The sequence below is a fragment of the Oncorhynchus masou genome, chromosome 23, assembly GCF_036934945.1.
Source record: "Oncorhynchus masou masou isolate Uvic2021 chromosome 23, UVic_Omas_1.1, whole genome shotgun sequence".
Taxonomy (NCBI): domain Eukaryota; kingdom Metazoa; phylum Chordata; class Actinopteri; order Salmoniformes; family Salmonidae; genus Oncorhynchus; species Oncorhynchus masou.
In genome coordinates, this window is record NC_088234.1 from 58,843,950 (window position 1) to 58,869,409 (window position 25,460).

General features: G+C 42.1%; 1 protein-coding gene across 1 annotated transcript in view; it reads right to left on the reverse strand.

The window, feature by feature from the left end:
• Window positions 1-25,460, reverse strand: part of LOC135511121 (echinoderm microtubule-associated protein-like 6) — a 128,638-nt gene that overhangs the window by 59,615 nt on the left and 43,563 nt on the right. The window contains exons 11-26 of the mRNA XM_064932675.1: window positions 19,694-19,906; window positions 19,412-19,582; window positions 18,911-19,017; window positions 13,461-13,579; window positions 12,599-12,785; window positions 11,854-11,959; window positions 11,642-11,735; window positions 11,115-11,215; window positions 6,070-6,272; window positions 4,656-4,767; window positions 4,096-4,223; window positions 1,821-1,962; window positions 1,236-1,388; window positions 665-796; window positions 468-556; window positions 151-327 (exon numbers count right to left, since the gene is read on the reverse strand). Of these exons, the coding sequence (XP_064788747.1) occupies window positions 151-327; window positions 468-556; window positions 665-796; window positions 1,236-1,388; window positions 1,821-1,962; window positions 4,096-4,223; window positions 4,656-4,767; window positions 6,070-6,272; window positions 11,115-11,215; window positions 11,642-11,735; window positions 11,854-11,959; window positions 12,599-12,785; window positions 13,461-13,579; window positions 18,911-19,017; window positions 19,412-19,582; window positions 19,694-19,906 (2,234 nt within the window). The remainder of the gene's footprint in view (window positions 1-150; window positions 328-467; window positions 557-664; window positions 797-1,235; window positions 1,389-1,820; window positions 1,963-4,095; window positions 4,224-4,655; window positions 4,768-6,069; window positions 6,273-11,114; window positions 11,216-11,641; window positions 11,736-11,853; window positions 11,960-12,598; window positions 12,786-13,460; window positions 13,580-18,910; window positions 19,018-19,411; window positions 19,583-19,693; window positions 19,907-25,460) is intronic.

Sequence of the window (25,460 nt, forward strand, 5' to 3'; positions counted from 1 at the left end):
TATTGAACCAAGAGACAACATTGAAACAAGAGACAACATTCAACTTGAGTCAACAACTGAGACATGTACCAGCATTGGGATTAATTCCATTTCAGTTCAAGTGAGTAAAATGTAAATTAACACTAGCGCAAGTGTACTGAGCTGTCGCACCCTGGTTGGATAGCTGAAGAGCTTGAGGAAGCCAAAGTCGTCTCCGGTGGCTAGCAGCTTCTTGTCTTTGGTGAGCGAGGCGGCGTTGACGTCTGTGATGTCACTGTGGGTGGGCCAGATCCCCTCACAGGTGGGGCCCAGGACACACGTCCAGGTTGCCCACTCCATCTTCTCTATCTGACAGGCGGAAACAGGAACGCATGCACACATACACACACACACACAGTGTGTTAAACACTGCATCCTGTTATCATGGAGTGTCCATACATTTTTGATTTCTAGCTGAGAAAAATAACAATCTCAGTTGGGTCTCTTACCTCAGAATTTCTTATGGTTTGTCTCTTCCCTCTTGGGGCTTCGAAGAATAATTGCTCTTTGGCACCTGAATTTACTTGCAGCAATTTACCTACAGAAAAAAATGTACTTTTTCAGAATCCAAGGACAAAATGGAACTTGTATCTATAGACTACTAAGGAGAATTCATGCTCCTCGTGCATTTACACCATAAACTCACCACGAGAGTCCCAGTCTATGTGAGTGATATAGCTTGAAGCTCCTTTACAGATTCCCACCCTCTTACTGGACAGCACATTGTAGATATCCACAAAGTTATCATGAGAGGCCACAGCGAGGTATTTACCAGCGTCTAAGGAAGCCATAGAACCAGTGATCAACACCTCAGCCAGGTGGGAGATAATGCTATTCAGTGAAACCTCACTGAATACACTCTTAGAAAAAAAGGTGCTATCTAGAACCTAAAAGGGTTATTCGGCTGTCCCCATAGGATAACCCTTTGGAGAACCCTTTTTGGTGCCAAGTAGAAGCCTTTTGGTTCCAGGTTGAACCCTTTTCACAGAGGGTTCTATCTGGAACCAAAAAGGGTTCTCCTATGAGGACAGCCGAATAACCCTTTTGGAAGCCTTTTTTCAAAGAGTGTATATTAGGAACTGTTGAACTCAAATTAACCTTACTAATAAAATACCATGCGTATTATCAGTGTTATGAAATACAAACAGCAGTGAATGAACACATCAATGATAAGTGATCCAGCCGGCTGATAGTACAGAGTCTATGTCAAAGGTTACCTTGTGAAAACCTGACGTCAGAGATAGACTCCTTCCTGTGATGAAAGGACACCAGGTCCTCCAGGGTGTCAGAGTTCACCACCAGGAAACTACCATCATTGAGGCCCACCGCTAAGGCTTTCCCATCAGGGGAGAAGGCACAGCATCTTCCACCTGATACACACATCACACACAGAGTTAAACACTTCCAAAATGGAGATACAGACATAGACTGACAGGCACAGAAGGTTACACTAGAGTGCCTTACAGATGTAGGATCTTAATTTGATCCCTCTTTTGTTGCTGAGAATTTTACTGCAAACCAGGAAATGTAAACTTGGAGTGTATTTGAATTTTAAAAGGCTTCTAAAGTTTGTAATTTTCACAGACATTTCAGACTTGATTTGTCCTTACGAAAAATGTATCAACCCCTACAAAAAATGTCCATTAATTATAATCCACATTTCCTGTTAATCCACATTTCCTGAGTTATTTTATAGCTGTAGCAAACTTGCTCAAATTACGATCCTCCATCTGTATGTTTTGTTAAGGATTATGGGAGTTAATGACTCATTAGTCAAGGAAGATATCAACATTCAGCAGTACCTTTTTTAAGTTTGCGAACTGCCACCATGCGGTGGTTAGTGAAGAGCTCCCATATCCTCAGAGTTTTGTCATCACTCACTGTGGCACATATGGGAAGCAGGGGGTGAGCAGCAAGACCCCACACCTCGCCGTCCATGTGACCCTGTAACCATAGCAATAGACGGACACACAACTGTTAGTCAGTCACAGTTGACATGCCCTGAACCATTACTCCTAATCCATTTGACACATCTGTCACCCACAAAATAATTCATTCTTTTGTCTCAGATCGATACATTGTGCTCATATTGACGTGGAGTTTGAGTGAGAGGCTAAACAAAAGCCCCAATCCATCGCATCCCAGATAGCAGCAGCGATTGTACTCAACAACACTTCCATACTGATCCTTCATAACCCATCCCCATCAGGTCTGTTCACCATGGCAACAGAGCACACGTACCTGACTGCTAAGGAGTCGTGGAGGCTCTGACTCTAAGCTGTAAGGGCTGCTCTGCACCCATAAAAGGGTACTACCACAGCGATGCACTGACAAACAAAAACCACACATGCACGCAAATAAGCATAGACACGCACACACACACACACACACGTACGCACACACTCATAATACCAACTACTGTAACTGTCATGTACGCAGCAGTACCACAGAGCCCATACACAAGCCTTGTGACACAGCCAAGAGACACAATAATAAGGAAGGTGTTGAGATATTAAGCTATGGACTATTCCGGATAATCAAGAGGGAACACAGGGCTTTTCGGAGCCAGCCAAGCAGCAGACTGTCAGATAGAAAAGGTTGCCTCGGATAACCAATGATTTATTTCCGGCTGCAGTCTCTGCAGTAGAGGAAGTGAGGAATAAGTCAACACATCAAGAAGCCTGAGTAACAAGCCAGCACATCAAGTAGCCTGAGTAACAAGCCAACACATCAAGTAGCCTGATGTGCCTGATGTGCCTGATGTGTGAAAGGCAACAAGTCAACACATCAAGAATCCTGAAAAACAATCCAACACATCAAGAATCCTGAGTAACAAGCCAACACATCAAGTAGCCTGATGTGTGAAAGGCAACACATCAAGAATCCTGAATAACAATCCAACACATCAAGAATCCTGAGTAACAAGCCTCCAAATCAAGAATCCTGAGTAACAAGCCTCCAAATCAAGAAGCCTGAGTAACAAGCCAACACATCAAGAAGCCTGAGTAACAAGCCTCCAAATCAAGAATCCTGAGTAACAAGCCAACATATCAAGAAGCCTGAGTAACATGCCTCCAAATCAAGAAGCCTGAGTAACAAGCCTCCAAATCAAGAATCCTGAGTAATAAGCCTCCAAATCAAGAAGCCTGAGTAACAAGCCAACACATCAAGAAGCCTGAGTAACAAGCCAACATATCAAGAAGCCTGAGTAACAAGCCTCCAAATCAAGAATCCTGAGTAACAAGCCTCCAAATCAAGAATCCTGAGTAATAAGCCTCCAAATCAAGAAGCCTGAGTAACAAGCCAACACATCAAGAAGCCTGAGTAACAAGCCTCCAAATCAAGAATCCTGAGTAACAAGCCAACACATCAAGTAGCCTGATGTGTGAAAGGCAACACATCAAGAATCCTGAGAAACAAGCCAACACACCAAGAAGCCTGAGTAACAAGCCTCCAAATCAAGAATCCTGAGTAACAAGCCAACACATCAAGAAGCCTGAGTAACAAGCCTCCAATTCAAGAATCCTGAGTAACAAGCCAACACATCAAGAAGCCTGAGTAACAAGCCTCCAAATCAAGAATCCTGAGTAACAAGCCAACACATCAAGAAGCCTGAGTAACAAGCCTCCAAATCAAGAATCCTGAGTAACAAGCCAACACACCAAGAAGCCTGAGTAACAAGCCTCCAAATCAAGAATCCTGAGTAACAAGCCAACACATCAAGTAGCCTGAGTAACAAGCCAACACATCAAGAAGCCAACACATCAAGAAGCCTGAGTAACAAGCCAACACATCAAGAAGCCTGAGTAACAAGCCAACACACCAAGAAACAGTCAGTGGAGAACAGGCAACACCTGAAGGCTGCTGTAAAAATGTGTCCTCCAACCCAAATTAGGAAAAATAAGCTGAAATGGAAAAATACCCCACACTAGGTGTTTCATGCGAACACACGCACACACACACACACACACACACACACACACACACACACACACACACACACACACACACACACACACACACACACACACACACACACACACACACACACACACACACACACACACACACACACACCTGGACTAGCAGGGTCATGGGTCCACTCTTGTCGATTTCAAGTATTTCTCCATTCTTGGTTCCCACCAGGATGTGTCCATGTCCCAGAGTTATGGCACGAATGGAGGGGTTGTCCTCCAAGAGCAGACCTGGGACACACGCACAAATAGCACTGTAAAGACTAAGTACAGCTGTAGCAGTGAAATCCTCCCAGATCGATAGCAGCAGATAGAAGTAACATTCTTTGCATTTTCACATGAGGCCACGAGATGGCAGCACTAACTAGAGGAAGATACAGTGCTTAATGATGGCTAGAGTATCTATTGACCGTTTATGGTCAAATTTCAAACACATTACGCTTCCTGATACAGGTATGTGTTTTAAAGGGTCAGAGCTTGCCTGAGAGAGAATTTCAGTACTTCTCAGATAGTGTTTCTGTATCTGTCAAGGACTTTTGTCGACTGTCAGTTACTGTAGGGAGTGTTATGGAGGCTGGTTGGAGGAGAAGCTATAGGAGGACAGGCTCATAGTAATGGCTGGAATGGAATAAACAAAAAGGAGTCAAACATGTGGTTTCCTACCTTTAGATCCAGGGGAGAGGGCTGCTCTCTTGATAGCGTATGTCTTCAGGCACCTCTCAAACATGTCGTCCCACAGCTCCACTACTCCGTCCTTCCCACCTGTCACAAAGCCCTGGAGGCAACAACAGCAGAGGTACGTCACCCAAGGTACTCCACCACTGACCATCCCACTGAGGAGAAACTAACAGTGACGAGGGCCGGATGAGACAGGGGCTCTGATCGACGCTAATGTTCCGCCTGACAGCTTGTCAAGAGGTCTGTCTGAACCGCTGAAGGATGGTAGGGGGTCCGTTTGTCTTGAAACTGAGAAGGAAGTGTTGAATGAGGAAGTGCAGGAGGAAGGTATGGATGGAGGGAAGACAGATAAAAAACATTGTCTGTCTCTGACATCTTTCACAACAAACAGAAGCAGTTGGGAATTGCAATGACTTCTACTACCAGACAGGGCCTGTCAAAGATCTGAAGCAGCAGCAACAACAACACATCAGTAATTCAGTGGTGGTCTCCCCCAGGAACGCCCTCCTTAAGACTGCTTCTCTGATGAAAGGTTTTGGAAACAGCATCACATAAATGTTACATCTAATGGGACTATAATATTTTGTTTTGATCTAAGGCATCTCTACTTGAAGAGATTGCAAATAAATAGACAATCTATTTGTATGAGAGGGAGAAAACACTATAAGATATTTAATTAAAAACACTATCATGGACTGAAGACAAGAGATAGGATTGACTGCTTATAATCAAGCCAGTCTTCATTAGTAACAGTAAATAGCGATATAATGATTTTCAACAGACCAGAAGTTCACGGGAGACAATCCATTTAATTAATCCAATCTCAGCATCAGGAGGGAGATGCATGATAGAATACACACCAAGGTTTCCATCGGTCATTAAGACAACATAGTATTTGAACACAGTCAAATGACAGGCTGCAAATGGTCAATTAGGAAAACGAGGAATCTATGTGAGGCTTAATCATGCTGCCTAATGATGCTGTGTTTGCTCCCAAACACAATAACCACCATGCCTCAACACATCAAGTCTCTCCAAAGCTCCTCATCAGAGCACTACAATATTGATAACTTCCTCAACTACAGGCCAATTATAGTTAAACACATCCATAACTACAGCCAGCAGCAACAATATCACTCTGAAATTATTCTAGTGGACAACATAACATCAATTCCATATGGTGAAGTCCTCATAGAGCAGTTATAGGGCATTTATGAGTGAATGGGAAGAAAGACAATTCAATATTTACACCAAGTGGGTGTGGGGAAACCAGAGTACAATACAGAGCCCTTCCAGATGATGATCTTATTATATGATTATTATGAGATTATAAGGTTAGTGAAAACTAGTTGACCAACAGTCTGTTGTTATCAGACAGGGCTGACACCCAGTAGAGTACCTTGTCCAGGGAGTACATGGCGAACACAGGTCCGTCGTGGGCCTTGATGGTCTTCAGCAGCACGGGCTCCTTCCAGACATATATGTCCCCCGTGGAAGCTCCAGAGAATACCAGCTCATCTGTCCGACCATAACACACTGACATCATTGTCTCCAGCTTCCCCAGGTTCCCAAAGACGCCTCGCTGGAACATAAGGCCTCCACCTGTAGAGACAGCACACCATTAGAAACTCACACATACATCAGTTGATTTCCACAAACATACCACGCCTGACAAAACAGAGTTGTTCCAATGTTCATTCAAAAAATGACAGGGTGGAACACTTTCCTAAAGACAGAATCACAGTGTGACACCTAGAAGGATATACTTGAAAGAAAAACAGGGACATGAGAGGAGAAGAGCAAGAAAGAGAGAGACTGATAGTATGATATAAACTGATAGTATGACAGAGACTGATAGTATGACAGAGACTGATAGTAGGACAGCGACTGATAGTATGATATAAACTGATAGTATGATATAAACTGATAGGATGACAGAGACTGATAGTATGACAGATACTGATAGTATGACAGAGACTGATAGTATAATATAAACTGATAGTATGGCAGAGACTTATAGTATGATATAAACTGATAGAATTAAAGAGACTGACAGTATGAAAGAGACTGATAGTATGAAAGAGACTTATAGTATGACAGAGATTGATAGTATGATATAAACTGATAGTATGAAAGAGACAGATAGTATGAAAGAGACTGATAGTATGAAAGAGACTGATAGTATGAAAGAGACTGATAGTATGATATAAACTGATAGTATGAAAGAGACTGATAGTATGAAAGAGACTTATAGTATGACAGAGATTGATAGTATGATATAAACTGATAGTATGAAAGAGACAGATAGTATGAAAGAGACTGATAGTATGAAAGAGACTGATAGTATGAAAGAGACTGATAGTATGATATAAACTGATAGTATGAAAGAGACTGATAGTATGATATAAACTGATAGTATGAAAGAGACTGATAGTTTGAAAGAGACTCACAGTATGACAGAGACTGATAGTATGATATAAACTGATAGTATGAACGAGACTGATAGTATGATATAAACTGATAGTATGAAAGAGACTGATAGTATGAAAGAGACTGATAGTATGAAAGAGACTGATAGTATGATATAAACTGATAGTATGAAAGAGACTGATAGTATGAAAGAGACTCACAGTATGACAGAGACTTATAGTATGATATAAACTGATAGTATGATATAAACTGATAGTATGATATAAACTGATAGTATGACAGAGACTGATAGTATGACAGAGACTGATAGTATGATATAAACTGATAGTATGATATAAACTGATAGTATGACAGAGACTGATAGTATGACAGATACTGATAGTATGATATAAACTGATAGTATGAGAGAGACTGATAGTATGACAGAGACTGATAGTATGATATAAACTGATAGTATGATATAAACTGATAGTATGAGAGAGACTGATAGTATGATATAAACTGATAGTATGAGAGAGACTGATAGTATGACAGAGACTGATAGTATGACAGAGACTGATAGTATGATATAAACTGATAGTATGAGAGAGACTGATAGTATGACAGAGACTGATAGTATGAAAGAGACGGATAGTATGACAGAGACTGATAGTATGACAGAGACTGAAAGTATGACAGAGACTGATAGTATTAAAGACACTGACAGAATGAAAGAGACTGATAGTATGATATAAACTGATAGTATGATATAAACTGATAGTATGAAAGAGACTGATAGTAGGACAGAGACTGATAGTATGACAGAGACTGTTATTATGATATAAACTGATAGTATGAGAGAGACTGATAGTATGACAGAGACTGATAGTATGATATAAACTGATAGTATGAAAGAGACTGATAGTAGGACAGAGACTGATAGTATGACAGAGACTGTTATTATGATATAAACTGATAGTATTAAAGAGATTGATAGTATGAAAGAGACTGATAGTATGATATAAACTGATAGTATGACATAAACTGATAGTATGATATAAACTGATAGTATGAAAGAGACTGATAGTATGACAGAGACTGATAGTATGACAGAGACTGATAGTATGACAGAGACTGAGAGTATGACATAAACTGATAGTATAAAAGAGACTTATAGTATGACAGAGACTGATAGTATGATATAAACTGATAGTATGATATAAACTGATAGCATGACAGAGACTGATAGTATGACAGAGACTGATAGTAGGACAGAGACTGATAGTATGAAAGAGACGGATAGTATGATATAAACTGATAGTATGATATAAACTGATAGTGTGATATAAACTGATAGTATGAAAGAGACTGATGGTATGATATAAACTGATAGTATTAAAGAGACTGATAGTAAGAAAGAGACTGATAGTATGACAGAGACTGATAGTATGATACAGTGCCTTGCGAAAGTATTCGCCCCCCTTGAACTTTGCGACCTTTTGCCACATTTCAGGCTTCAAACATAAAGATATAAAACTGTATTTTTTTATGAAGAATCAACAACAAGTGGGACACAATCATAAAGTGGACAACATTTATTGGATATTTCAAACTTTTTTAACAAATCAAAAACTGAAAAATTGGGCGTGCAAAATTATTCAGCCCCTTTACTTTCAGTGCAGCAAACTCTCTCCAGAAGTTCAGTGAGGATCTCTGAATGATCCAATGTTGACCTAAATGACTAATGATGATAAATACAATCCACCTGTGTGTAATCAAGTCTCCGTATAAATGCACCTGCACTGTGATAGTCTCAGAGGTTCGTTAAAAGCGCAGAGAGCATCATGAAGAACAAGGAACACACCAGGCAGGTCCGAGATACTGTTGTGAAGAAGTTTAATGCCGGATTTGGATACAAAAAGATTTCCCAAGCTTTAAACATCCCAAGGAGCACTGTGCAAGCGATAATATTGAAATGGAAAGAGTATCAGACCACTGCAAATCGACCAAGACCTGGCCGTCCCTCTAAACTTTCAGCTCATACAAGGAGAAGACTGATCAGAGATGCAGCCAAGAGGCCCATGATCACTCTGGATGAACTGCAGAGATCTACAGCTGAGGTGGGAGACTCTGTCCATAGGACAACAATCAGTCGTATATTGCACAAATCTGGCCTTTATGGAAGAGTGGCAAGAAGAAAGCCATTTCTTAAAGATATCCATAAAAAGTGTTGTTTAAAGTTTGCCACAAGCCACCTGGGAGACACACCAAACATGTGGAAGAAGGTGCTCTGGTCAGATGAAACCAAAATTGAACTTTTTGGCAACAATGCAAAACGTTATGTTTGGCGTAAAAGCAACACAGCTCATCACCCTGAACACACCATCCCCACTGTCAAACATGGTGGTGGCAGCATCATGGTTTGGGCCTGATTTTCTTCAGCAGGGACAGGGAAGATGGTTCAAATTGATGGGAAGATGGATGGAGCCAAATACAGGACCATTCTGGAAGAAAACCTGATGGAGTCTGCAAAAGATCTGAGACTGGGACGGAGATTTGTCTTCCAACAAGACCATGATCCAAAACATAAAGCAAAATCTACAATGGAATGGTTCAAAAATAAACATATCCAGGTGTTAGAATGGCCAAGTCAAAGTCCAGACCTGAATCCAATCGAGAATCTGTGGAAAGAACTGAAAACTGCTGTTCACAAATGCTCTCCATCCAACCTCACTGAGCTCGAGCTGTTTTGCAAGGAGGAATGGGAAAAAATGTCAGTCTCTCGATGTGCAAAACTGATAGAGACATACCTCAAGCGACTTACAGCTGTAATCGCAGCAAAAGGTGGTGCTACAAAGTATTAACTTAAGGGGGCTGAATAATTTTGCACGCCCAATTTTTCAGTTTTTGATTTGTTAAAAAAGTTTGAAATATCCAATAAATGTCGTTCCACTTCATGATTGTGTCCCACTTGTTGTTGATTCTTCACAAAAAAAAACAGTTTTTTATCTTTATGTTTGAAGCCTGAAATGCGGCAAAAGGTCGCAATGTTCAAGGGGGCCGAATACTTTCGCAAGGCACTGTATAAACTGATAGTAATGAAAGAGACTGATAGTATGAAAGATACCTATATTATGACAGAGACTGATAGTATGAAAGAGACTGATAGTATGATATAAACTGACAGTATGAAAGAGACTGATAGTATGAGAGAGACTGATAGTATGACAGAGACTGATAGTATGAGAGAGACTGATAGTATGAAAGAGAATGATAGTATGACAGAGACTGATAGTATGCGAGAGACTGATAGTATGACAGAGACTGATAGTATGCGAGAGACTGATAGTATGAGAGAGACTGATAGTATGAGAGAGACTGATATAGATACTGATATTATCAGTGACTGATAGTATGAGAGAGACCGATAGATGAAAGAGACAGTCAGGCAGAACAGTAGGACAGACCTGTATGAGAGAGACTGATAGTATGAGAGCGACTGATATGAGAGAGACTGATAGAGAGACTGATAGTATGAGAGAGACTGATAGTAAGAGAGAGACTGATAGTATGAGAGAGACTGATATTATGAGAGAGACTGATAGTATGACAGAGACTGATAGTATGACAGAGACTGATAGTATGAGAGAGACTGATAGTATGAGAGAGACTGATATTATGAGAGAGACTGATATTATGAGAAAGACTGATAGTATGAGAGAGACTGATAGTATGAGAGAGACCGAAAGATGAAAGAGACAGTCAGGCAGAACAGTAGGACAGACCTGTATGAGAGAGACTGATAGTATGAGAGAGACTGATATTATGAGAGAGACTGATATTATGAGAAATACTGATAGTATGAGAGAGACTGATAGTATGAGAGAGACCGAAAGATGAAAGAGACAGTCAGGCAGAACAGTAGGACAGACCTGTATGAGAGAGACTGATAGTATGAGAGACTGATAGAGAGACTGATAGTATGAGAGAGACTGAAAGATGAAAGAGACAGTCAGGCAGAACAGTAGGACAGACCTGCATGCTGCCAGAACTTGATGTGTTTGATTCCCACTGTGACCAGCTTGTCCATGAGGCTAGGATTACACTTCACCACAAACAGCTTGTCTTTGTGTCCCCTGGGAAGAACAGAGATAGAATATCCACTTCACATGCTGTCCTCTCAAATACATAGAGCCTTATGTGTTTCATGGTCAGTTCATGCAGTCAGAAGAAACTCCTGGCTGTCCCTACAAATATGTTAACATTAAGACAACAGACCTGAGTCCAAGTAGTATTTGATATATTTCCAATACTTTGAGCACTTGATTGAGCCTTCCTGGAGTATGGCGGGGTTTGCACTTTTGACACTATACCATAGGTTCTAATGTGCCAGGTAAGTATATTCAAGTGCAGCTAAAGTATTTGAAAGAAAACTCAAACAATTTGAACCCGGCTTAGCTGGACTCTTTTATAAAACCTGGTTTGTGTAATAACTCTAAATGTCTAAATGCACTGATCACACTAATAGCAGCTTTCAGCTGGTGTGTAAAAGCTTTTAGTACCTTGCAGTGGCCAGCTTCTCGCCCTTCCTCCAGTCCCACAATATGATAGAGTGGTGATCATCAATGCCCACTGAGACCAGGCTCTTCCCATCCGCTGCAAATAGAGGAACAACAAGCTACTCTTAGTTTGAAATCATAACGGACTAGGGACAGAACACCAACACATTTACAAAATAATACTTTTTTGGCCCAGGAAAACACATTAGCCATACCGGAGAAGTCAAGAGCACACACTCCTCTCTGGTGAAAGCCCTTGAGCAGGGAGAAGCACTTCAGGGTTTGGATGTCCCACACATGGATGGCTGGATCCCTGCCAACCTGGACACATTCACAAAGAGGTGATTAAGATCAGTGTGTGAGAGAGAAAGAGAGTGAGAGTGAAAGAGAGTGACTGAGTGAGAGTGAGAGAGAGTGAGAGAGAAAGAGAGACAGAGTCACAGAGAGAGAGAGTGAGTGAGAGAGAGAGAGAGAGATAGTCACAGAGAGAGAGAGAGAGAGTCACAGAAAGAGAGAGAGAGAGATAGAGAGAGAGAGAGAGAGAGAGAGAGAGAGAGAGAGAGAGAGAGAGAGAGAGAGAGAGAGAGAGAGAGAGAGAGTCACAGAGAGAGAGAGAGAGAGTCACAGAAAGAGAGAGAGAGAGAGAGAGAGAGAGAGAGAGAGAGTGTATGATTGTTTTTGTTGATATATATTATTGCTCAGACATGCTGTTATGGGCAACGGAGCAAGTGGAATGGCATCAAACACCTGGAAACCATGAATTGGATGTATTTGACACCATTCCACCCATTCTGCTCATTCATTACCACAAGTCCGTTATCCCCAATTTAGGTGCCACCAACATCCTGTGCTTCATATACATTGCTATGGCAACAGTGGCAACCACCCATTCCTGACAATAAAGCAGAGCGCGAGAGAGAGAGAGAAAAAGAAAGAGAGAGAGAGAGAAAGAGAGAGAACCTGTCCAGTGGCTGCATAGTCTTTGAGTGGGTGTACAGTCAGACTGAGAATGTCATCATCGTGGCCCAGGTAAAACCGCTGACTGTGTTGCTCTCTGTTGTAGACCACGCCCACCGCTGCCACATGGTACACGACCTCCCCAGCCTGAGTGTAGAAAAGGTTATTTCTGCAGTCGTAGCCACGGTACCTACACACACATACACAGAGAGAGAGAGAGAGAGAGAGAGAGAGAGAGAGAGAGAGAGAGAGTGAAAAAAAGATAACAGGACTGCAAACACAATGAACAATCACAATTATAGTAAATTAAGCGGAGTTAAATCCACCTAGGGAAAGATGACTAGAGAAAGTGACAACAAGATAAGAGCTGCAATCACAGTTCATATGCCGTCTCTCCCCACACGGCCTATTTAAGAGTGTCTGAAGAACCCTGTGGTGTGTGTGGGGAATTTTTATCAAATGTGTCATGTGTGGCATTTATTTAATCGCTCAAACGCTGAAAGATTTCTCCCTCCCCCACTGTGAGGTCTTTACATTTGACAAAAAGGGAGTATTAGAGCTGCTATAGAGAAGTCTTAAAGGATTGCTAGTGCTGAATCAGTAACTTAAACTGCTTCACACAAAAACAATATTTTAAACTACAGCTTTGAAAAGGGACTTGCATATTCAAACAGCTGATGCACAGGCACATTTCAGAGGAAGAGATTGTTTTTTCACTATGGAAATACCTCATTTCATCTCAATACAATAAATCTGTCCTTGACATCTCAATCAATTTGACTGAGAAAATGATACCTAAAACCCATGTATGACTATGTTTCTGAGGATGATGAGACCAATAAGACCTGTCATAAGAACCCATTACCCGTGGACAAACTTCAGACGAAGGGCTTCGTCTGGGCCCCTCTGGCGTTTCAGGGAGCCGACCTGCTGCTTCTTCTCTCTGCTCTGCAGCCTCAGCTGGGGAAGGTCCTCCTTATACACCTGGAACAACCACACAATCCTCCTTATACACCTGGAACAACCACACAATCCTCCTTATACACCTGGAACAACCACACACAGTCCTCCTTATACACCTGGAACAACCACACAGTTGTCCTTATACACCTGGAACAACCACACAGTCCTCCTTATACACCTGGAACAACCACACAATCCTCCTTATACACCTGGAACAACCACACAGTCCTCCTTATACACCTGGAACAACCACACACAGTCCTCCTTATACACCTGGAACAACCACACAGTCCTCCTTATACACCTGGAACAACCACACATAGTCCTCCTTATACACCTGGAACAACCACACATAGTCCTCCTTATACACCTGGAACAACCACAAACAGTCCTCCTTATACACCTAGAACAACCACACATAGTCCTCCTTATACACCTGGAACAACCACACAGTCCTCCTTATACACCTGGAACAACCACACACAGTCCTCCTTATACACCTGGAACAACCACACAGTCCTCCTTATACACCTGGAACAACCACACAGTCCTCCTTATACACCTGGAACAACCACACATAGTCCTCATACACCTGGAACAACCACACAATCCTCCTTATACACCTGGAACAACCACACAGTCCTCCTTATACACCTGGAACAACCACACACAGTCCTCCTTATACACCTGGAACAACCACACAGTCCTCCTTATACACCTGGAACAACCACACATAGTCCTCCTTATACACCTGGAACAACCACACAGTCCTCCTTATACACCTGGAGGAATCTCACACAGTCCTCCTTATACACCTGGAACAACCACACAGTCCTCCTTATACACCTGGAACAACCACACAGTCCTCCTTATACACCTCAAACTACCACACATAGTCCTCCTTATACACCTGGAACAACCACACAGTCCTCCTTATACACCTCAAACTACCACACATAGTCCTCCTTATACACCTGGAACAACCACACAGTCCTCCTTATACACCTAGAACAACCACACACAGTCCTCCTTATACAACTGGAACAACCACACACAGCCCTCCTGGAACAACCACACAGTCCTCCTGGAACAACCACACAGTCCTCCTTATACAACTGGAACAACCACACACAGTCCTCCTTATACACCTGGAACAATCACACATAGTGCTCCTTATACACCTGGAACAACCACACACAGTCCTCCTGGAACAACCACACATAGTCCTCCTGTAAATCACACACACAATCCTCCTGTAAATCATACACACAGTCCTCCTGTAACAATCACACTCAGATCTCCTGTAAATCAAACTACGTTCTCCTGTCAATCACACACAGTCCTCCTGTAACAATCACACACAGTCCTCCTGTAACAATCACACACAGTCCTCCTGTAACAATCACACACAGTCCTTCTCACACACAGTCCTCCTGTAAATCATACACAGTCCTCCTGTAAATCACACACAGTCCTCCTGTAAATCACACACAGTCCTCCTGTAACAACCACACACAGTCCTCCTGTATCAACCACACACAGTCCTCCTGTAACAACCACACACAGTCCTCCTCACACACAGTCCTCCTGTAAATCACACACAGTCCTCCTCACACACAGTCCTCCTGTAAATCACTCACAGTCCTCCTGTAAATCACACACAGCCCTCCTGTAAATCGCTCACAATCCTTCTGTAAATCAGACACAGACCTCCTGTAACAATCAGATACAGTCCTCCTGGAACAATCAGACATAGTCCTCTGTAACAACCACACACAGTCCTCCTATAACAACTACACACAGTCCTCATGTAACAACCACACACAGACCTCCTGTAACAACCACACACAGACCTCCTGTAACAACCACACACAGTCCTCCTGTAACAACCACACACACAGTCCTCCTGTAACAATCACACACACAGTCCTCCTGTAACAATAACACAGTCCTACTCTAAATCAAACTGTCCTCCTGCAACAATCACAAACTGTCCTCCTGTAACAATTACACATAGTTATCATATAAATCACACACTGTCCTCCTGTAACAACAACACACAGTTCTCTACATACACCTGGAACAACAGTCCCGCATATTGTGCATCATCTGTCAACCTGCTATCCTCCACTGTCTGGCTGATATAGGACCCACCAAATAATGATATCAAATGCAACCTACTAAACAAGTATTACATGAGGACTAAAATTACATCTGAATAAAATTACATCTTAAGAGAAGCAGAGAAAATAATATTTTGTCCCCACTGTTGAAACTTTAAACAGGCAACTCATTGTTCTGTCTTGAAGCAGTGCGGGCGCCGACGGCTGGGTATCTCCAGAGAACATATGGCAGCGCTGAGTGTGGCACAAACCAGCAGCGCTACGTGTGGCACCAACCCGCACCGTCAGGCCACCAGATGCAGACCCAGCTGTCAGTGGAGATAAGGCTTATGAAGGATGCTATGACAACCCAGCCGTTCTCCGACAAAATAGAGCCTCAGTCAGCGCTGAGCCCATACAAAGCCGCTGAGAGGAGCCTATTTGAATATCTTATTTCCCCTTCCGTCTGCCTCGCTCTGCTCACATTAATCAATATCAGAATATCTCCACTTGGTACCTTGATTGACTTTCATGACTTCTCAGGATCCTAGATCATGGCTGGAGGCATCCTGACTAACATGGGCTATTCCAATCCAGATAACACTGACTGGTGTTGGTGTTCTAACAATTGACTCTCTCTCAACTTACTGGTGTTACAACACAGAGGCGGATGCAAGATGCAAGCAACGATGGTTTTAATGAATGTAGTTCACAGCAGCAACATGACAGACAGACTGTACTCAGAAGGAATCCGACCCAGGAACTCGGGTGCATCTTCCGATCATAACGTGCTGAGAAAACCAGGGGAGTGTGTCCGGATGAGTAGGAAGGAGCACAGCAGATAATCCACACAAGAGAAGAGCACGGACACACGACACAACCTCAGAGAAGAAACAACGATCTGACAACAAGAAACACTGGTAACAGAACATATAAAGGGAAGATAAGTGGTTCCAGCTGGCGCAGACAATCAGGCCGAGATTGGGAAACCACGCCCACACAAACACTGGAGAGAGAGAGAGAGAGAGAGAGAGAGAGGCAGTGGATTCATGAACCGTGACAACTGGAGGGTATTTTAACAGGGTATTGTTTGGGCCTTGAGTAGTGTGTGGTCGTCTCTCTCTCTTTCTGACAGCATTTTATAATGGGGGCATATTCTCCTCTTATTCAACTGTCATTCTCAAATAGATATGTAATTATCTTTATTGGATCACTCTGTTGTCACAATTTTCATGTGCTGCAGGAAGTTAAAATGCGCCGTGTGATTTACATTATAAAAAACACTGAAAACCCACAGTTCTCTTTTCCTCACTAGAGTTTACACTTAAACTTGTCTACTGTAGTCTATCAAAACACATTTTCCCCATTAGAAAGTATCACTTACAGTGTCTTGCGAAAGTATTCGGCCCCCTTGAACTTTGCGACCTTTTGCCACATTTCAGGCTTCAAACATAAAGATATAAAACTGTATTTTTTTGTGAAGAATCAACAACAAGTGGGACACAATCATGAAGTGGAACGACATTAATTGGATATTTCAAACTTTTTTAACAAATCAAAAACTGAAAAATTGGGCGTGCAAAATTATTCAGCCCCCTTAAGTTAATACTTTGTAGCGCCACCTTTTGCTGCGATTACAGCTGAAAGTCGCTTGGGGTCTGTCTCTATCAGTTTTGCACATCGAGAGACTGAATTTTTTTTCCATTCCTCCTTGCAAAACAGCTCGAGCTCAGTGAGGTTGGATGGAGAGCATTTGTGAACAGCAGTTTTCAGTTCTTTCCACAGATTCTCAATTGGATTCAGGTCTGGACTTTGACTTGGCCATTCTAACACCTGGATATGTTTATTTTTGAACCATTCCATTGTAGATTTTGCTTTATGTTTTGGATCATTGTCTTGTTGGAAGACAAATCTCCGTCCCAGTCTCAGGACTTTTGCAGACTCCATCAGGTTTTCTTCCAGAATGGTCCTGTATTTGGCTCCATCCATCTTCCTATCAATTTTAACCATCTTCCCTGTCCCTGCTGAAGAAAAGCAGGCCCAAACCATGATGCTGCCACCACCATGTTTGACAGTGGGGATGGTGTGTTTAGGGTGATGAGCTGTGTTGCTTTTACGCCAAACATAACGTTTTGCATTGTTGCCAAAAAGTTCAATTTTGGTTTCATCTGACCAGAGCACCTTCTTCCACATGTTTGGTGTGTCTCCCAGGTGGCTTGTGGCAAACTCTAAATGACACTTTTTATGGATATCTTTAAGAAATGGCTTTCTTCTTGCCACTCTTCCATAAAGGCCAGATTTGTGCAATATACGACTGATTGTTGTCCTATGGACAGAGTCTCCCACCTCAGCTGTAGATCTCTGCAGTTCATCCAGAGTGATCATGGGCCTCTTGGCTGCATCTCTGATCAGTCTCCTCCTTGTATGAGCTGAAAGTTTAGAGGGACGGCCAGGTCTTGGTAGATTTGCAGTGGTCTGATACTCCTTCCATTTCAATATTATCGCTTGCACAGTGCTCCTTGGGATGTTTAAAGCTTGGGAAATCTTTTTGTATCCAAATCCGGCTTTAAACTTCTTCACAACAGTATCTCGGACCTGCCTGGTGTGTTCCTTGTTCTTCATGATGCTCTCTGCGCTTTTAACGGACCTCTGAGACTATCACAGTGCAGGTGCATTTATACGGAGACTTGATTACACACAGGTGGATTGTATTTATCATCATTAGTCATTTAGGTCAACATTGGATCATTCAGAGATCCTCACTGAACTTCTGGAGAGAGTTTGCTGCACTGAAAGTAAAGGGGCTGAATAATTTTGCACGTCCAATTTTTCAGTTTTTGATTTGTTAAAAAAGTTTGAAATATCCAATAAATGTCGTTCCACTTCATGATTGTGTCCCACTTGTTGTTGATTCTTCACAAAAAAATACAGTTTTATATCTTTATGTTTGAAGCCTGAAATGTGGTAAAAGGTCGCAAAGTTCAAGGGGGCCGAATACTTTCGCAAGGCACTGTATTTTTTATAATCAGGATTATTTTGCAACAGTGACCAAACTGGTCAAATTAGGATCTGACACCTGTACTGACACTCATTCTCTCTCTACCTCAAATGCAGCATCAATGTAAGGCATCTGTTATAGAACTTTGTCAGTGTCCCTCACGTGGTGTATCATCTCTAAACCTGATATCACCCACTCTCTGTCTGACCCATATAGCACTCCCTCCAGTGTCTGTGAGCTCCACACACCCACCTGTCGGTCGTAGTTGATCTGGGTCTCTTGCTCGATATCAGAGTCCAGCTCCGGGACATCAGACACATCAGAGTCAGACTCCTCACTGTTGGAGTCTGCATGGCCATCTAGAGGGAACCGATACCAGGAGACAGCAAGGAAACAGATTTTCACTGGTGCAACAATCACTCATTACATTGGCTTTTGACAAGATCATGAATATTGTGTACAGTAGTCACTCCCCTAACCACTGTTGTGAGGTACATTGAATCATATAGCTCAGACACAAATCTACCCAAGAATACTTCAGCACCAGCTCTACATGACCATATGGGGCCTCTCAATAGAACCATACAGTACATTCATAAACATTTCAAACCCCCAGGTTCCTCTGAGTTTACACTGAGTGTATAAAACAATCCATGCCCAACGAATTGAGGCTGTTCTGAGGGCAAAAGGGATGGGGTGAAACTCAATATTAGGAAGGCGTTTTTAATGTTTTATTCTCTCAGTATACTGTACCTTGTGGTATACTGGTCTCCAGTCCTCCATTCATGATGCCCTCAGGCAGGAACTTCCACTGGAACACAGAATGGTCGGACCCGCCGGTAGTCAACACCCACTGCAGGTCGTGAGACCAGTGCACGTTGGTCACGTGGGCCGAGTGGCCAATGTACTTTTTGAATTTTGCCCCTGTGCACAACATCAGGCATAGAAAAACTAGTCAAAGTGAAATGAGAGAAGGGGCGTGTTCAACATAATTCCTTCTCTCAACATTGTATATTTGCAAAAATAATTACTGACCTTTCTTTAGGCAGGGGAAGCGGAACAGTTTGACCAGGCCAAAGTCATCTCCAGCAACCAGCACAGCGCTGCAGTAGTTGGCGTCCACAGAGTTTACGTCACTGATGTTGGTGTACTTGGGCCAGATCCCACTCACCTCTGGACCAATCACACTCGTCCACGAGCTCCAGTGGATCCCTTTTACCTCCTCCTTAGTGGTCAGGTGCTTCCCAACTTCAAGGGAGAAAAACAGGATGGAGGACTAAAATGGGCAGAATCTTACAGGTAAAACCAGTTTGTTCTGCATAAATAATCACACTTTAAAATAATGGTGACTATGTTAAAGCTCTACTAACCTCGCTGCTAAGGTTCTTAGTCAGAACTAAAAGACATGAAATAAACAAGTAAAGATGACAAAAATGAGTGAAAGTGTTAAGGCACACAGCCTCTGTTCCTGTATTAATGGTGAACATGCACAAAGATGGCAGAATTCAGATTTGACGTCATTGTTTTTGCACTATCCATTGACGTTTTAAACTACGGCGTGTGACATGGTTCAATATGCCATATCAGCACAATTTACTTCCTGGTTTTTCAAATTGACAGCATCTTGAAGCTAAAATTGGGATCATGTATACTGTTCTAATATACAGTACCAGTCAAAAGTTTGGACACACCTACTCATTCAAGGGTTTTTCTTAATTTTTTAAAACTATTTTCTACATTGTAGAATAATAGTGAAGACATCAAAACTATGAAATACCACATATGGAATCATCAGACCAAAGGACAGATTTATACCGGTCTAATATCCATTGCCCGTGTTTCTTGGCCCAAGCAAGTCTCTTCTTATTATCGGTGTCTTTTAGTAGTGGTTTCTTTGCAGCAATTCGACCATGAAGGCCTGATTCACACAGTCTCCTCTGAACAGTTGATGTTGAGATGTGTCTGTTACTTGAACTCTGTGAAGAATTGATTTGGTCTGCAATTTCTGAGGCTGGTAACTCTAATGAACTTATCCTCTGCAGCAGTGGTAACTCTGGGTCTTCCTTTCCTGTGCCAGCCCTCATGAGGGCCAGTTTCATCATAGTGCTTGATGGTTTTTGCGACTGCACTTGAAGAAACTTCAACGTTTTTGAAATGTTCCACATTGACTGACCTTCATGTGTTAAAGTAATGTTGGACTGTCGTTTCTCTTTTACCAAATAGGGCTATCTTCTGTATACCACCCCTACCTTGTCACAACACAACTGATTGGCTCAAATGCATTAAGAAGGAAATTCCAGCGGCCTCCTGGGTGGCGCAGTGGTCTAAGGCAGCTGTGCCACCAGAGACTCTGGGTTCGAGCCCAGGCTCTGTTGCAGCCGGCCGTCCATGGGGCGACGCACAGTTGGCCTAGCGTTGTCCGCGTTAGGGAGGTTTTGGCCGGAAGGAATATCCTTGTCTCATCGTGCACTAGTGACTCCTGTGGCGGGTCGGGTGCAGTGCACGCTGACCAGGTCGCTAGGTGTATGGTGTTTCCTCTGACACATTGGTGCAGCTGGCTTCTGGGTTGGATGCGTGCTGTGTTAAGAAGCAGTGCGGTTGGGTTGTGTTTCAGAGGACGCATGACTCTCGACCTTTCTCTCCCGAGCCTGTATGGGAGTTGTAGCGATGAGACAAGACAGTAATGACTAATAATTGGATACCACGAATTCCACAAATTAACTTTTAACAAGGCACACCTGTTAATTGAAATGCATTCCAGGTGACTACCTCATGAAGCTGGTTGAGGGAATGCCAAGAGTGTGAAGAATCTCAAATATAAAATCTATTTTTTTATTTGTTTGTCACTTTTTTGGTTACTATATAATTCCATATATGTTATTTCATAGTTTTGATGTCTGAAAATAAAGAAAAACCCTTGAATGTGTAGGTATGCCCAAACGTTCGACTGATACTGTACATCCAAAAAAAGAGTAAGGGAGAGTAATGTACAATACAGTGAACTTACTGTAGCAAAACCAGGAATTTGTAGTAAGTACATAACAGCCACCATCTTTATGCATCTCAGCTATTGATGTATAAGTTAAACCAAATAGAAATGTAAACAAAGCCTAAAACTGGAAGCTCTTTTCTGTCCAAAGCTGGGATCACCTGCGGAGTTCCTTTTTTAATTAGGATTCTCAGCTTGCCAGTGTTCTTGTCGGTGTGCATGCGTGCGTGTGTGTGTGTGTGTACATGCGGTTTGTTAGTCTAACCCTCAGGGAAGGAGTAATCTATCATCCCTATGGTACAAGTGAAATGAGAAAATCTACCATGCTTCAAAACTCGATTTATTAATGTAACTAATTGACTTTCTAAGAGAATATTTCCTTGGTTTTCATAATTGCAAAATAATGCATCAGGTGAAGCAACAAACACAAAGGCACATTGAGGTAACGTTGAGGTAATGTTTGAGGACAATAAATACCCATTGATATCAAATATTTTTCCTAGTAATTACCAGGAAAATGTACAGTAAAAATGTAAGTGCAACCAAACTCTATTTCTCTCACCCATGTCTGCTCAGCAGTGTCACCTGTTGCACTCCTGATAGTCAGTGTAGACAGCCTGTCTGTCTGCTGACACTAAACACCCTGGAGCAATACTGAGTCACCCACTAGGACAGGGTTTTTCTCACAGCTCTCCAAACACATAGAGTAAGCTGAGCAGGAAAGCATGTGTGTGTGCAGACAGTGGTTATGTAGTGACTGGGAGGTTTGTGCAGCTGTCTAGAGCATTGCCGTCCGGGGTACGCCAAATAAAAATGTTTCAAAAAAATATTTCACATTTCAAAAAAACATTTCCTCAAATTTTCAAACAGTCCATTCATATTTTCCAACGGGGCTCTACATTTGTGTGAGGTTTTTTTTCTCACCTGAGTAGCCTCATTTCACTGCCAAAAATACAATTAAACCATCTAGTGTTCAGCGAAATAACAACACAATGTCAAATACAGGTAGCCTAGTCAAATAATTAACATCCAATCACATTTACCGTTACTCTCTCGCTGGAATTCCACTAACGGTCCGTATGTAGCCAAACGTACCTGCTCCTCCTTCCGTTTGCTCGAAAATTGATAAATGGTAAAAAAAGTAAGGCCTGTGTCCATAGAGACACACACCAGCTCTACTGATAGTACCACTACTACTAGCAGTACTACACCCGCACCTGTCGACGACACAAGTTGTTCTGCTTCCACGAGCACATCCAATGCTAGCGTCAGTAATTCTACATTTGTTGTTAGCCCAGCTAGCATGGACACTGACAGTTGTGAATCTGATGCAGCCGAAGAGTTACTGCCCCCTTGCCTGGGAATGCACCGAACAGGCACAAATATGATGAGAACTACTTTGATTTGGGGTTCACTTATATTGGGAGTAGTGCCTTTCCTCAGACACAGTGTATTATATGTGCAAAAGTACTATCTCACAACTCTTGAGCAGACATTTAGGAACAAAACATGCCAATGTCAAAAATAAGCGACAGGGGTTTTTTGAGCGAGGATTAAGACAACTTTCGAGTAGTAAGACATGTATAAAAGCAACAGATACCATTAATAAGAAGGGGCTAGAAGCGTCTTATATGGTGAGCTACTGAGTGGCTAGGAGAGGCAAGCCACATACTATTGTGGAGGACTTAATTCTTAATTCAAGATGTGTTGGTATCTGTATTGATGGTGCAAAAGTCATGACAGGGAGACATAGTGGAGTGGTAACGCGGGTACAAGCAGTTGCTCCAGACGCCACTTGGGTACACTGCAGCTTCTACCGAGAGTCTCTTACTGCCAAAGGAATGTCTGACAGCTTGAAAGAGGTTTTGGACACTACAGTGACAATGGCCCCTGAACTCTGGTGTATTTTCTGAAATATGCAATGATTTTTATTTTAGGCAAGTCAGTTAAGAAGAAATTCTTATTTTCAATTTGTACCTTATCAGCTCGGGGTTTTGAACTTGCAACCTTTCGGTTACTAGTCCAACGCTCTAACCACTAGGCCACCCTTGATATGGGCAGCGACCATGTAACGCGTGTACAACATACAGAAGTGCGCTGTTTATCAAGGGGAAAAGTATTGACATGTTTTCTTGAATTGAGAGATGAGCTTAAAGTTCTTTACTGCCATTAATGTTAACTTGTCTGACCGCTTGCATGATGACGAGTTTCTCACATGACTGGCCTATCTGGGGGATGTTTTTTCTCACCTGAATGATCTGTATCTAGGATTACAGGGACTCTCCGCAACTATACTGAATGTGCGGGACAAAATTGAGGCTTTGATGAAGAAGTTGGAGCTCTTCTCTGTCTGCATTAACAAGGACAACACACAGGTCTTTCCATCATTGTATATTTTTTTTTGTGCAAACGAACTCAAGCTTACGGACAATGTCAAATGTGACATAGCGAAGCACCTGAGTGAATTGGGTGCGCAATTACGCAGGTACTTTCATGGATGACACAAACAACTGGATTCATTATCCCTTTCATGCCCTGCCTCCAGTCCACTTACCAATATCTGAACAAGAGAAATTGTTGAAATTGTTGAAATTGCAACAAGCGGTTCTGTGAAAATTGAATTTAATCAGAAGCCACTGCCAGATTTCTAGATTGGGCTGCGCTCAGAGTATACTGCTTTGGCAAATCGCGATGTTAAGACACTGATGCCCTTTGCAACCTCGTACCTATGCGAGAGTGGTTTCTCGGCACTCACTAGCATGAAACTAAATACAGCCACAGACTGTGTGTAGAAAATGATTTAAGACTGAGACTCTCTCCAATACAACCCAACATTGCAGAGTTATGGGCATCCTTTCAAACACACCCTTCATATTAACCTGTGGTGAGTTATTTACCATTTTTGATTAACAAATAAAGTTTTATATGTAAGATGGCTAAATAAAGAGTAAAATTATTGATTAGTATTATATTATTATTTGTGTCCTGTTCCTATAAGAGCTCTTTGTCACTTCCTACGAGCCAAGTTGTGACAAAAACTCACACTCATTGTTATGATTAATAAATGTATCGTATAGTGTGTGTGTGGCAGGCTTACAATGATGGCAAAAAACAACATTTGAGAGTGCTAGAGGTGGTACGAAACTGGAGGTTGAATGCTTGAAAGGGTATGGGACTATACAAAGTTTGGGAACCACTGGTCTAGAATTTCAGACAGTGGTCATGTCGTGACTGGAAGGCTTGTGCAGCTATCTGGGAAGGAAATTCATTGAATAAAAAGATACATGTCCAGTACCAGCCAAAAGTTTGGACACATTCAAAGGTTTTTCTTTCTTTTACAATTTTCTACATTGTAGAATAATAGTGAAGATATCAACACTATGACATAACACATATGGAATCATGTACAGTAGCAACCCAAAACGTTTTAAACAAATAAAAATACATTTTATATTTTAGCTTCTTCAAAGTAGCCACCCTTTGCCTTGATGATAGCTTTACTCACTCTTGGCATTCTCTCAACCAGCTTTATGAGGAATGCTTTTCAATCAGTCTTGAAGGAGTTCCAACTCATCCCAAACCATCTCAATTGTGTTGAGGTCGAGTGATTGTGGAGGCCAGGTCATCTGATGCAGCACTCCATTACTCTCCTTATTGGTCAAATTGTCCTTACACAGTCTGGAGATGTGTTGAATCATTGTCCTATTGAAAAACAAATGATAGTCCCACAAAGTGCAAACTAGATGGGATAGCGTATCGCTGCAGAATGCTGTGAGAGCCATGCTGGTTAAGTGTGCCATGAATTCAAAATAA